The sequence below is a fragment of the Neophocaena asiaeorientalis genome, unplaced genomic scaffold (genome assembly GCF_003031525.2).
Source record: "Neophocaena asiaeorientalis asiaeorientalis breed wild unplaced genomic scaffold, Neophocaena_asiaeorientalis_V1.1 scaffold315, whole genome shotgun sequence".
In the NCBI taxonomy this organism is placed as follows: domain Eukaryota; kingdom Metazoa; phylum Chordata; class Mammalia; order Artiodactyla; family Phocoenidae; genus Neophocaena; species Neophocaena asiaeorientalis.
This window is the reverse complement of record NW_020172011.1, coordinates 828,824-843,716: the sequence shown is the minus strand read 5'-3', so window position 1 is coordinate 843,716 and position 14,893 is coordinate 828,824. Positions and strand designations below refer to the sequence as shown.

The window sequence follows — 14,893 nt, the reverse complement described above, 5'->3', positions numbered from 1 at the left end:
AAGGCAGGCTGCAGCACTGTGGTGGTCCTGGGCCGGTGTGGGCTCATCACTCTATGGGCCTGATCTAACTGAGGGTGCTCCTGATCTCTCAAGAAGGAATAATTCATAACCCTGGGAATTTGAACATTCCAATTATAGAAAAGGTACACAAACACGTGTTTCCTAACTAAAAGAATTCATGACTTGAAACAGAAAACTGGAATGCATACCATACATTGAGTGCCATCAAGGAGGTGCACAGTGTGCTAAAGAGGCCCAGAAGAGTGACACTCACTCCCAAATCAGGCCCCTGGTAGCTTTCAGAAGACAAAGCCTCAGTTGAGTCTTGAATGCTCTAAGGAGGTATTCAGAGGAAGAGAGATGGGAATGGCTTTCTAGGCTTTGGGAAGGGAATTAACAAAGTCATGAAATATGAAAAGGTAAGGTGTGGTGTATATTTCTAGAGCAAGAGACATAAAAATTACAGAGGTAAAGAAAGGCAGATTATTCAAGGCATTTTAAGCCAGGCTATGGAGCAAGAACTTTTTCAAAGAGAAAATGGGAAACTGTTGAAGGATGTCAAGTGAGATAGAACTGTGGCTTTATAGAGAGATATCTGGCTCTATGAAAAGAACTGATTAGAGAAATTAAGCCTGGAAGGAGAAAAATCAAGCAGCCTATCGAAATAATTCCAGCCAATAAATGCTGTGATCCTGTCTAAAAGAGAAGGGAGAAGTCCAACAAAGGGACACTGATATGGGGACATAGTACACAGAGAACATGGTCCATGCCCCAGGGAGAGATGATGCTAATAAGAACTGACTAGGGAAGTGCCAAGTGGATGGACTAGGGTTGGTACCCAGCGTGGAGCTGTAGGGCTATGGCAGAAGGATATTTGTATAAGGCGAGAGGTTGCAGCCCATTTTGTTCATAGGCCACTTCAGACATGGCGGAAAGAGTCATGAACCAACAAGGCAGACATTCAAGAAGTAGGCTGCAGCTCCAATAAAGGATGGGAGGAGGAATCAGGGACTTTGACACTGCATAGTCCATACTTGACACACTGCAACCATTGCTTATTTCTGGACCTCCTTCCACCATACCCACCCTTAAACCAACTCAAGATCATCATTAAAATGGGAGAATTTCTTAGAAGTTTCTCATACAGCAGTTTTCAACCCATTTTCTGCAGTAACACATCTGGTAATAGTCTTTTTGTCACACACACCCATGGATAATACTTTGACATATGCCGTTAACTCACATAGATATAACCAGTCTTTTAAATTGTCTGTATAAAGGTGTAACACTGTATGTTATTTTTCTCTTGCAGGCACATCCCTAACTTGAGAGATGGGGAGTGAATTCAAAAGAATTGTTCTGCTGAAAGGATTTCAGCACATCAGTGATTATCAGTTTAGCATGATTAAGTGTTTACTGGCCAAGGATTTAAGACTGACTAGTAAAATGCAAGATGAATATGACAGAATTAAGATTGCTGACTTGATGGAAGTAAAGTTCCCTGGGTCTGGCTGTGTTGACAGATTAATAGACTTGATCAAAGATATAGAAGAAATTAAAGACCTTGCTAAAACTCTTCGAAAGGAGAAGTTAAAAGGTACTTGGAAGAACCTCTTTCACACTCTCTCTGTACTGACCTCAACCTTAAATAGAACCCTGATTTGGTCAAAGTTTAGACCCTTCTTTCCCAACTTAGGACTCGTAGCCATGACAATGGTAGTACTTTAGATGCCAACAAATTGACAACTTAGAGGATGCCTTTCCTACAAAGAGATCTGATATGTTTTAGAGGGTGTATTTTGGGGGTGTGGGCAAAGAAAATATTAGAAGGAGCTGATGAGAAAGGCTGAGGCTTCCATACATTAGAAAGGTTAGACAATGATGAAACAAAATTAGAATATGTAGGTTCTTGAAATATTTAAATCAGTTAATATGCATGCTCTATTATCATATTTACTCCATCATTTTTATACTTTCTAGAAAAACTCTGAGGCAGTACTTAAATAAAAACCTACCTCTGAGAGATGTGAAGAACTTGCCTCTTATAAAACCACTGGATTAGGAAAACATATTTTAAAAAGTCAAAGTCTAGTATCACCACTTTGTCCCATCACAAATTAGATTATATTCATTTTCTCTGGTTTCAGTAATTCAAATAGATCTTCTGTAGAAATTGACCCACCACTAGCATCATGAAAACTTTAGATTCTTGAAAGGAAAATATAGAATAAGTGGATTGTAAAAGGGTTCGACTGAGCTAGATAGGAGTCCAGAGGACAGGAAGAATATGCTTGTGGTACAGGGGACAGGAAAGGAAACCACTGAGGAAGTCTGAGCCAGTACCTATACCTATGCTGCTACTGCTGGCCACCTATGGCCAAGCTAGGCTAATGCAGTAGAGGCAGATACAAGCTTACCCAGATCCAAAAGCAGGAAGTGACAGGAAATAGTATTGAAGGTGCTTCAGGTATCTTAGACCATCTCCTCTGGATTTATCATGTTCTCTTTTACCACATCAGTTATTAGGAGAAGCAAAGCAAAAGAAGCAACTCCAGTGAAAAAGAGCAAGCTGAATAAACCCAGTCCTGACCAATCTACATCCACCACTAATAAAGCTTTGGGACCTGAATCAATCAAGGATACACCTGTGAAGGTAGGATGGCTAAGGTCCCACAAAAGGAGATTTTACTGTGGCTTTTCTACTTGTTACCTTCTTATGAACACTTAGTTCTTTATTCATTTCTCAACATGCAAATAAACGAATCAGAGAAATAGGGATCCAGGGCCAGAGTGAAAATTAATTTTAGAGCCAGTGAATTAATAGGTACTGATCACGCATTATGTTTCTGAACTACTGTGCACTTTAAGTTGTGTAATATAATTCCCTATGGTGGAAATACGAAATCATTACCCCTCTTTTAGATGTATATTAAAATAGCAAGCAGATTAGGAAAACAGCTTGCCAAAGCCTACTCAAAGAGACTAAATTCAAACTTAGATTTTCTAAATCCAAGTCCACTGCTCCTCTCATCAACACAGAAGTGAGTACAGGAATGACATGTATAAAATTTTCCTTACTATTTGTATGAAGCCAACATACATGTGCACTGCTTACCTTCTGGCCTGGAGTTCCCAAGGACATAAATTTTAGTATAATTAGAATCTAATAATAAAAACTTGATTTTCTCAGTAGTAAAGATGTGTTTCTTTTATTATTGAAAAGTATTAACCAGGGGGGGAAAACCCTACTTTCAGGGAAAGAAAACCACAAAAACTAATGAATCTAAGAGGATGAATCTAAAGAAGGAGCAGAGTCAGCTTCCAGGATTGTTAGTAACCAGTACACAGTCAACTGAGAGCCTTCTCCAGACTCCTCAAATGCTTCCACCAGACCCATCCAGCAGTTCCTCAACCAAGGTACCATTTTCCTCTTCCTAATATGTTCACCACCCTACATCATATTATAAGGATCCTCATGACCTTGAAAGAGTTTCTCAGTAATCCCTTACTATATAAAATTTCCTTATATAATAAAATCACCCATTAATTTATCAAATGCAGATATTGAGACCTCAATGTATTCTAAGTCTTGTGGCTTTTGGCAAGGTATGCATTTATGAAATAATTCCTGACCTCAAGAATGTGACTGTCTTATGTTTGGTCCTGAAATAAGGAATGGTAGTGGCCAGACAATTAGACATGACTATAAGGGTATGTTTCTCCCCTACATTTCAGTCTCCTTTCACCCCTTTCCCCTTAACCACGGGTCTAGACTAGTTCTCGGCATTATATGCTCTTTCCCATGTCAGGTGTTTGCACATAGGCTCTTTCCTTGATTGGGAATTCATTATCCCTGTCTCTTCTCTGGCTCAAATGCATTCAACCTTCAGATACCAACCTGAATTCCTTCCCCAGGCAAGTCCTCACGGAAACAACCCCTTTCAAGAAAGGATCAGATACTCTCATTATTTGGACACTTTACTATTCCTTTATAGTACTTATCACAACTGTGATAACTCTACGTTTTTCTTTCCTTCTAGACAAGGAGCTCAGATTATAGGTAACCTGTCCAAGAGGAAGACAAGACAGGGGTGGGAAAGTGATTTCACACCTGTAGACATTGACTCCTATTCCAACCTGCTTTTTGTTTTGCCCTGTGGTTATATGCAACCCAGGACGATGGAGCTGTATTTGAGATGAATGGGCACTAAAAGATGGCCCCAAGACAACATGAAGGGTAGGCAAGAGCAGGATTTAAACCACTATTCTCTAACATTGTTTCTCACCTAAGACCCAAGCTGCCCTCTGACTCAGGCTGCATACCCACCCCCCCCCACACACACACACATGCCCCTTGAAGACAGACCTCCCATATAAAGGGACTCTCTATTTGGGGTGTAGTTTCCTTGTTGTCATTTTTATTAGTTCCAAGAGTCCATATTTCATCCAGTAATCTTTCCCAAAATATCAGTAGGTTTCTAGGAGCCTGAAGAGCAGATATCAGAAACCCACTTGTGTATTTTCTTGATCAGAAAGTCATAGTTAATAAACATCCTTAAATGCAGCCAATTCTGGACTGAGATTTGCTTCCCTTATAACCAGGGAAGTTTACCTTCCTGCTTTGGCCAGTTTGCATCAGATGTAGGACCTGGATTCCATCCCAAACCAATGAAATTTCATCTGAGCTTTTAATATTTGGAGAGTGAAATTTGTAATCCTAGTTGAGATAGGAGAAGGATAGGTAATACAGGTATCTGTATATGTGCTATTATTTCAGAAAAAAATTGAAAACTTAAGACTCTACATTAAAAAAGAGAAAAGAAAAAGAGAGAAAAGAAATGATGTTGTGTTCTATGTGATTTTGAATATCATTATCAAGAACTAAGGAAAAAATCTTTTTTTCTCGAGAAAAAAAATGACAAAATTAATGACTTAAAAAGGAAGACCGTATCTCAGAAACAGAGTCAACTTCCAGGAACTTCAGCAGCCAGCAAATGCCCAACTGGGAACAGTTGTGCAGTGAAATCTATACCTCCACCAACACCATCCAGCAGTTTCTCAGTCAAGGTACCTGCTCCCTGTTCCCATTCCTTGGACCTCCTACAACATAAGTACAAGAATTATCGTAATCTCATTTCCCACAATTTACCATTTATTTATTTAACATAATCACTCATTCATTTTTCCATGTATGTTTTGTGATCCCACTCTATTCTAACTCCTTGGCTATTTACAAAGCATGTATTTATGAAATAATCTCTAATTTTGAGAGGGTTACACTCTTGTGTTGAATAGAAAGAGGAGGGGAAGGTGACCAGACAAGTCAAGATGAATGTCTGTTCACCCTTACATTCCACTTTCCTTGGCCCTACTCCCCTTTGTTCACCCACCACATGATAGGGTTTATTTTTAAAGTTCTGTGTTCCTTCCCACGTCAGATGTTTTGACATGGACTGCTTTCTTTGTTTGGAATCACTTGTCCTGATTCACCACTGGTTCAGGTGTCTTCACCTTTCAGGTGCAAACCTGAATTTCTTCCTCATACAAGTCCTCACTGATACCCCCCTCCCAGAATACATTAGGTATTCCTCTTTTTTTTTAATAAATTTATTTATTTATCTACATTTTATTTTTGGCTGCGTTGGGTCTTTGTTGTGGTGAGTGGGGGCTACTCTTCATTGTGGTGTGTGGGCTTCTCATTGCGGTGGCTTCTCTTGTTGCAGAGCATGGGCTCTAGGCATGCAGACTTCAGTAGTTGTGACTCGCAGGCTCAGTAGTTGTGGTTGGCTGGCTCTAGAGCGCAGGCTCAGTAGTTGTGGTGCATGGACTTAGTTGCTCCGTGGCATGTGAGATCTTCCCAGACCAGGGCTCGAACCCGTGTCCCCTGCATTGGCAGGCAGATTCTTAACGGCTGTGCCACCAGGGAAGTCCTAGGTATTCCTTTTGTTTGCTTTCAAAGATCCGTTTCCTTTTCCTTTTTAGCACTTACTGCAACTGTAATAAACGTACATTTTTCTTTGTTACTATACTATAACATCAGTTATCAGGTGCCTGTCAACTGAAGAAAAATGCACAACCTAAAAGTTGAGAGTTATGTTTTATTCAGCAGACAATATGAGGACTTAAGTGAGGGACACAGAATCTCAGATAGCTCTGAGATACTGCTCTGAAGAAGCAAGTGGGGAGCCAGGATGTATAGGAGGTTTTGCAACAAAGACCAGGTAGTTGGAACATCAAAAGATTACTGTTAATAAAGACAGCCAAATATCTCAAGTTAAGGAATTTGGCACTTTTCTATGTATAGGAAGATGCAAGAGTCTGAACTCACTGAAATCATTCCTTTGCTATGAACCTCAGCTATCTGGGGCCAGTCTCCTGTGCTTTCTCATGCTGAATTTCCTCAAGGTGCACCATCAGGGTTGGCTGCAGCAGTTGACTGCTAGATGGCGGGCATCCTGTTTCTATCTTGAGTTCCCTCAGGGCTTACTGTCGGGGCAGCTGTAATGTGATGCCTTGATGGCTGCAGCATCCAGCCATAGTTTTCATTCACAGTGCTCTTTCCCAGCAAAGACCAGATGAGAATGGAAAAGTGAGTACACACACGTGTGTATCAGCTCCTATCCTAGCCTGCCTTTGTTCTGCCCTGATTTGACCCCTGTGCTTATCATCACACTGGGATACAATGCCTGTTTCTGCAGTAAATAAGCAAGTGACTGAGGACTAGGCAAAAGGAGTATTTAAATCACTATTCTCTAAAATAGTTTGTCACCCAAGTTCCAAGCTGCTGAGGCTGAAGCCCCCTACGCAAATCCACGTATACCAGTTGAAGACAGATTTCTTCTGACAAGATTTTTCAAGTTTTGTTATTGTTTTTATTACTGTTACCTCCAATAATTAATAATTCCTCACATAGTCTCTCTTTGTTTTATTTATGGGATGGAGCTAGTAATCTGTGCCTGTTTGCCTCTAGGTCCAGCTGGCCTTGGTCTAGTCACTGAAACCCCAGGCTCACTGTCTCTCTGCTACAACAATGACTTATGTGGACATCTCTAGACAACCCTATTTTTCTTCTTTATTTTTTTAAACATCTTTATTGGAGTATAATTGCTTTACAATGTGTGTTAGTTTCTGCTGTGTAACAAAGTGAGTCAGCTATACGTATACATATATCCCCATATCCCCTCCCTCTTGCAAGACAACCCTATTTTTCTATGCATACAGGCTTAGAATTGACACTTTCTAAGGTCCTATCTGCCTAAATTTGTGACATAGTCATTTCTACTTTCATAAGAATCATTCTGCTGCCCCTAAAACTCCTTGGAGCACAGGAATCCCAGGGAGGCTCATCTGTCCTTTTGGCCTCATACACCTAAACACACCATTCAGTCATTTCTTCTTTGGGGTCCAGCCACCTCTGTAGGAGACCTGGCACAAAGACGATCTGACCCATTCTGTCTTTGATTCATCAGTGGAAAGAGCAGGAAAGCCCTGCTCTTCTTCATCATGGGGTCTCCCAACTATTTTCTTTGTAATATAGGCTCTGTTTGGGATTCAAAGACAGAAGCAGACCAATATTTTCTTTTATTCCTGCTGCTATGTCTCCCCAGTAGCAAACAGCACACATTGGCATGCTTCAAGAACAGGGTAGAGTGGTGAAGGAAATAAGCCAAGGGAAAAAATTCAATTACTATTTTTAAGTATTATCCAGCCATATAGTATGTTTTGGGGACCTAAATCCTACAGTTATGGTGGGAGTTTTTGGTTTAACCGAATGTAAAAAATGATCAAGATGCTCTTGTCAATGAGATTGAATTACTAAATGTAGCAGAAGTGAATGGAGAAGCTTCTTTAATAAAGTGCTTCCCATACCACCTCTCTATTGGGTTTCCACCAAGAAAGCCAACATTAAGCATGAAACATCTGTGGATCAGAGCAAAAATAGAAAGCCCTGTGTCTATTGTAAGATAATAATGTAGTGATATTTCTAGGTAATGAGCATTTAATGATGCTAGACTCTAAAACCTGTGTTCTTTGTGTACACTGTCTCATTTGTTCTTTGTAACGTCACACGAGGAGGCTATTGTTAATCCCATTTTACATATGAGAAAACTGAAGTTCTTAGAGGTTAGAAATCTTCTTCAAGGTCATGCAGAAAATGAATGTTAGAGCCAGGATTCAAATGTAGCCTAACTAAATTCTAAAACTTGAGCGTTAAATGCATATATTGTAGTATAGATGCTACAATATCTGAAATTTATTTGTAAAAATTTATGTCGGATAGTGTTATATCTCAGATTTGTTTCCATTGCCCAGACTCTTAAGCCTTCTAATGAGGAATGAAGTGACAAGGAAGGTCAGAGGGTATTCTAATCAAGTAGCTGCATGCCAGAGACAGGCATTTTAAGCAGCTCCCTCATCTACAATTTTATCAACAACTGATATTTTATGGATTGGTTAAATGAATGCTAGAAGTGGTAAGAACTGTGGCAATTCTATACTGCAGAACGTTAGAAATGGTCTTTCATCAGTGAAACCAAAGATAGTCAAAATAATTGATTTTACAGACACTTCCTGCCCTGGCTTAAACAATTATAAAAATCCGTGTACTGAGAATACCCTGGGTGAAATTGTGAATGGGTCTGTTTATTGCTGAGAACTATGAAAGATTTGGTTGCTTGATAGAGACTAGGTAGATAGCAGAATCCTGCCTCTGGAATTATGAATTTGAAACAATGTCTCTGGTATGCTGATAAACAAAGCATTCAAATGAATGCAGACCTGGGTTTCCTGGATTTGAAGAGTAGATGATAGAACCGATTTGCTTATTTGGTAAATATATAAGGTAATGAAGACTTAGTTAATAAAATGTCCATAAGTACAGCCAACATTGTTCAGAGATGTGCTTCCATTATAACCTGGTAGAGTTTTCTACTAATAAATTACTCCAAGTGTTGTCTTGGTGAAGTTGATACAGGCCAGTTTGCATCAGAGGTAGAGCCAGAATTCCAAAACAGACCGATGAAATTTTGATCACCTGAGTTTTTAACATTTGTAGAGAGAAGTTTGAAATCCTGGTTGGACTCCAAGCAGGGGAGGTGTTGAGGGTATCTGAAGATGTACTATTATTCCAGAGCAGATTGGCAGAGTGAAGATCCTGTGGTGTGTGTGTGTGAGAGAGAGACAGAGAGAGATAGAGACGGAGAGAGAGAGGGTGGGGGGCAAGAGAGAAATGTTATGGTTCATCTGATATTGAAAACCATTAACCAGGAAGAAGAAAATACATATTTTTGGATTCAAAAAATAGAAGACACAACCAATAAAACGCTTGACTCCATGAAAAAGGAACTATGCCTGGAGCAGAGTCAGCTTCCACAATGTGCAAACCGCAGCATAATCCCTAATGAGGGCTGCCTTCAGACTCCTCAGATGCTGCCACCAACCTCATCCAGCAGTTCCTCAAGCAAGGTACCAGATTCCTGTTTTCAGTATTTTCCCTCCCTACAACATAATGACAGCGTTCTCTAGAACCATAAAGGAACTTCACACTAATCCCCTACGACATACAATTCTTTATTAATTAGATCACACATATTGTTATTGAGTGTGTATTTTGAGATCCTACCTACATTCAAATTCGGACTCTTATTATGCTGCCCTTTGTATTAGGATATTCTATGACCTAGTGTGCACATAAATCATTCCTCTTCAGTCATGGGTATAACTAGTAATTTGTTTGTTTAATTTTATTTCTGTGTTTCTCTCAATACATCATGAGTGAGAGAGCTTAGGGCGCAATAAGTTGGAGAAATACAGAAACAAAGCACTATCACCAATTCTTTCTCTTTTTTTTAATTATGGAAGTAATATCATCTAAGAAATTTAGGAAATGCAGATACATAGACAAAAATAATTAATTTTAACTATCTGAAATCTCCCTTCTATCAAATGCCATATTTTGGTAAACAGTCTTTCTGATTTTACCTTTTGTTATGTATATACAAAGAATATCAATTTGTCCCAGGTTGATCACATTACACATATTTTTCTATAATTCAGGTTTTTACTTTCACCTGCTATATCTTGAAGTGCTACTTAATTCAAGAAGTATAGATTTAAATTATTATTTTAACGTAAGAGAATAACTGCACTTTAAAATTTTTATAAATTTAAAAAGAATCCTTTACTATTTGACTTTAGGCTATTTTCAGTATTCCCTATACACACAATGAACATAATAAGAACATGTGTCCATCAGGTCTTCTTTCATGACCCTGAGTATAGATACATAATTTCTTCCTTAGGTCCTGTGCACTTCTTGTCAAGGTGCTGCTGTTGTTACTAGTATGAGATTTGTTGTTAGTGATTAACTTGGCCTGGGAATGAGCATCAGATGTAGGGAGAATTGGCCACAGTGATGAGAAATCAGAGTTAAGCCCCATGACCCCCAGGCTGTGGCCTGTATAACGGTACAAGTCAGACCACATGGAGCACTGCTGGTCTGTGGAGGCAGCTGGCCTGTCTCCATGAACTGGTCCCTAGAACTCCCATGGCCCCCCCTTGCCTTCACAGTTCTTCTTACAGATCAGTAACCTCCCCTCCAATTCAAACTGCTCTCCTGAAACTCAGAAATGGTGCAGGCACTGGGTAGACAGGGGTGCATAGAAAAGTCCCCTGACACCTGACTTCTCCTTTGGCATTCTTCTCCTAAGGGTCCTGCCATTATTCTAACAGGGGTGTGTAGAGGAGGAAAAGCAATTTCCCCTCTACCGTTCTGAGTTCTTGGCTGAGACCCCTGTATTAAATCAAAGATTGTCAAGAAAAAACTAGCAGAAGTTTATTAACAGGTATACCTCATCTATACATAGAAGAGACCCAAGAAGAATGAGTAACTCCCTGAGGTGGCCTAAGCCCCCAGCTTAAATACCATCTTTAGTGAAGACAGAAGAAAGAAAAGTGTGGGGAAGCGAGTTTTGTGGAGGTTACCAGGAAAAGCAGGAAAAACGAGGGTGATGCTTGTTATGCAAATTTAAGTCAGTTTCTCCTCTGGTGATAGTATTCTCTTGAGATTTAGAGTCCTCCTTCTCTTCCTAGTACACAGGGGGAGACACCCTTAGAAATGGAGATTTAATTTATAAATGCACATTTCCCTTACAAAAGGGCAACTTTCTTTCTGGTTTTAGAGCTTCCTCTATGTATGTTGTTTCTCAAAATAATCATCTTAAGCCTAAGAAACATATTTTGGGGTGGCTGATTCTGCTCTTCTTCAAAACATTCTTTATCCAGGACATTTCCAAATTCAGAAAGTTCATGGGATTTTTTTCCAGTGACTGTCTACTAACCCTTTTTCAACATAACACTGCTTTCCTGAAAAGAGACTTTCTAATTTGTGTCTTTAAATTGCCACACATCTACTGGGATGAGATCAATGGATTCTGACTGGAGCCATTCCCTACTCTCAGTGCTATCAAGGGCAATTTATGTTCATCCAGATTTGTATCTTATCTTGCACACTGAAATGAGTTGATGGGATAATTTAAGTTGATTTTTTCATCCTCATCTCTACTAGAAATCACTACACAGCAGCATTACTATTGCCCACTGCCTCTGTACTCTACATAGCTCTTTCTGGGAGAAATAGTTCTTCCCTTGAGTTAATACCTTTTAAAGAAAAGTATTCTTCCTACCACACTCATAAAACAATGAAAAAGAAGAAAATTCACTGTTTAAATCATCTCCATACATTCCATTAGATTATATATACCATGTCAGTGATCTTTGTCTAGGATTTTTTTTTTCCCAACTCCACCTAATTATGTTCTTAATATGTTAATTATGTTTTTTTCCCAACTCCACCTAATTATGTTCTTAATATGTTAATTATGTTCTTAATTATGTTCTTTGTTGAGGTCAACATTTAGCCGTTGATGATTCTCATTAGAGAGTGAATCCTGTTCTTAATTGTGCCTGTTTTTGGTGTATACTTCTATGTAGAAACCAAGATTGAAGGCTGTACCTAAAGAAGCTTCCAGAGAGGAGGGCTTCCAGAGGGGGCCCAAAGAAGTGATAGTGCTGAAAGCAACGGAACCATTTACATATGATGTCAGAGAAAGCGAGAGGAAGATGTTTCATGCCACAGTGGCTACTGAGAGCCAGTTCTTCCAAGTGAAGGTTTATCATGTTGACCTGAAGGAGAAGTTCATCCCAAAGAAAATCATTGCCATATCAGATTATTTTGGCCGCAATGGGTTCCTGGAGGTGTTCAATGCCTCATCTGTGTCTGATGTTAACCCTGACCGAAAGATGGAGATCTCTAAAAGCCTGATTCAAAAGGCAAATGCAACTCCTAAAATCAGTCATCTTTACTCGCAAGCTCTAGGAACATTTGTGAATGGGGTGTTTCTGGTGCATAAGGTAAGCCCACACCATTGTTTTGCAATATTTCTTCTGAAACCCCAGAACGTAAAAGTCTTAGCTGCCGAATGAATTTGGTTAACTTCATAAACACAGGAACTCAAAGCCCCCCTGACCAGGGATAGCTGGGTGCCGTCTTCCCACTTCAGAATATAACATAGACAATCTCTTAACATTTTTCTTCCCAAGGTAACAGCATGCAAGTCCTCCAGAAATCATGGGATTTTAACAGCTGTGCTAATCCATTCATAGCCACCCTGAGCCAGTAAAGGGCAGAGTTTATATCTGTATATATATATATAGATACATACAAATCTATATCCATCTATATTTGTTTATATATATAGATATAGAGAGAGAGGTGGGGGGGAAGAGAGAGAGCTCTCCTTCTGGTTTTGTTTCTTTGAGTTCTGCCTCCTGTTTCAGTGACAGCTTAATTTAATTGTGAATAAAAAATTGCCCTTCCAAGCTAGGATTTCAACTATGACAACCAGAGTCAGAAATCAATAGACTACTTTGCCCTAGAATCAGCTCTTATCCACAGTTAGCTAAGATTCTGATCATCTGACCTCTAAAGTTCTCTCACTTCTTCACATTCATTCATCAAAAAATTGTTGAGCAAAAAACCTTGGCATTAACTAATAAGAGAAATATGGATGTTGAAAACGCTAGAAAAATCAAGTTGTTTCATTCCACAATATATTAATATGGGCAATAAAATGCAGAATTTTGCTGAATTCTTAGAATTAGGGTAAGTATTTCAGTCCCAACACATCATAGAAATACTAAGGTTAGCTGATCTAACCGTTATGTGAAGTATTGTTTCATAATCCATTATATATGTCTTCTAGGGTGGCTGTTTACCTATCCCCCTGTTGTTTTCCATACACTCTGTTTGACTGTGCACACATGTGCATTTGTAGAATTAATGAGTAAAGTAAGTGATATAGAAATTAGAACAATGGAAGTAGATGATCTAGATTCAAGATTGGGCAGATTAGGGAAGAATGAATAAATAGAGAAGATAGAGGAAAGAATTACATATTGAAATAATAATCTGCTTAAGGAGGACTTGCAACCATCTTTTTGAGACTCATAGTAAGACATGAATGGCCTTTGTTCTCAGGGAGATCCAAAGAAACCTGTGAAGCTTATCAGACCACACTATATCCAAGTTTCTTAAGAAATCTCAGCTATTCTGAGATGGGAGCAGGAAAAATTAGGAAAGTAATCCAGTTTTCTAGAAGAACCCAGCACACAAAGACTTAAAGGAAGGAAAGACAGAAAGAGAATTTAAATGGGGGGATAAACTGAACAAGACATCTTACACTATTTGGTACCTGTAATTCTGGACCTCCAGCTCATATTAACTGGTCTGAGACAACAGTTTCCACTAACACCCTATATTTTTCAAAGTTGTGGAAATTCCTGATCCAGTTCTCAGAAGATGGATGCTAATTTTCTTTTGCAGAAATTGGTATGTAATGAATGCATATATTATGAAATACAAGATAATACAGGAGTGATGGAAGTCCTGGTTTATGGAGAACGACTGACCAGAGTCAGCTGTGAGAAAGGCGATAGACTTACACTCATCTGCTTTGAATTGGCATTAAGTGGGGATAAGAGGCAGCTGAGATCCATAATTCACAGTTTCATCAAGGTGAGATTTTCTGGGGGGTCATTATTGTTCCAAAGTAGAAGTCTTTAAGAAAACTAGACTGCTGTTACTACGGAGAGTTCAGCAGGTGGAACGAGAACTAATTTTTGTCATTTAGTGGGTGTAAAGTTTCTTTTCATTATTTTTTTTTACTGATATTTTTAAATTTAATTTTTTTGTATTGAAGTATCGTTAATTTACAATGTTTTCTTAGTTTCAAGTGTACAGCAAATGGGATCAGTTACACACACACACACACACACACACACACACACACACATATATATTCATTTTCAGATTCTTTTCCCTTATAGGTTATTACAAGATACTGAGTATAGTTCTCTGTGCTATACAGTAGGTCCTCAGTTACCTATTTTATAGATAATAATGTGCATATGTTAATCCCAAACTCCTAATTTACTTCCGCTTCTCCCACTGCTATCCTCTTTGGTAACCATAAGTTGCTTTCTATGTCTGTCAATCTATTCCTGTTTTGTAAGTAAGTTCATTTGTATCATTTTTTTAGATTCCACATATAAATAATAACATATGATAGTTGTCTTTCTCTGACTACTTCACTTAGTATGATAATCTCTAGGTCCGTCCATGTTGCTGCTAATGGCATTATTTCATTCTTTTTATGGCTGAGTAGTATTCCATTGTATATATGTACCACATCTTCTTTATCCATTCATTTGTCGATGGACATTTAGGTTGGTTCCGTGTACTGGTTATTGTAAGTAGTGCTGCAATGAACATTGTGGTACATGTCTCTTTTTGAATTATGGTTTTCTCAGGGCATATGCCCAGTAGTGGGATTGC

General features: G+C 38.9%; 1 protein-coding gene across 2 annotated transcripts in view; it reads left to right on the top strand.

Moving 5' to 3' along the window:
* MNDA (myeloid cell nuclear differentiation antigen) overlaps positions 1–14,893 on the top strand; it is a 35,115-nt gene that overhangs the window by 8,145 nt on the left and 12,077 nt on the right. The window contains exons 2-8 of one of the 2 annotated variants that reach the window (XM_024750374.1): positions 1,313–1,597; positions 2,520–2,653; positions 3,256–3,417; positions 4,909–5,067; positions 9,268–9,465; positions 11,992–12,411; positions 13,883–14,074. In XM_024750374.1, the coding sequence (XP_024606142.1) occupies positions 1,333–1,597; positions 2,520–2,653; positions 3,256–3,417; positions 4,909–5,067; positions 9,268–9,465; positions 11,992–12,411; positions 13,883–14,074 (1,530 nt within the window). In that variant the 5' untranslated portion in view covers positions 1,313–1,332. The remainder of the gene's footprint in view (positions 1–1,312; positions 1,598–2,519; positions 2,654–3,255; positions 3,418–4,908; positions 5,068–9,267; positions 9,466–11,991; positions 12,412–13,882; positions 14,075–14,893) is intronic. The other variant, XM_024750382.1, reaches the window with a different exon arrangement.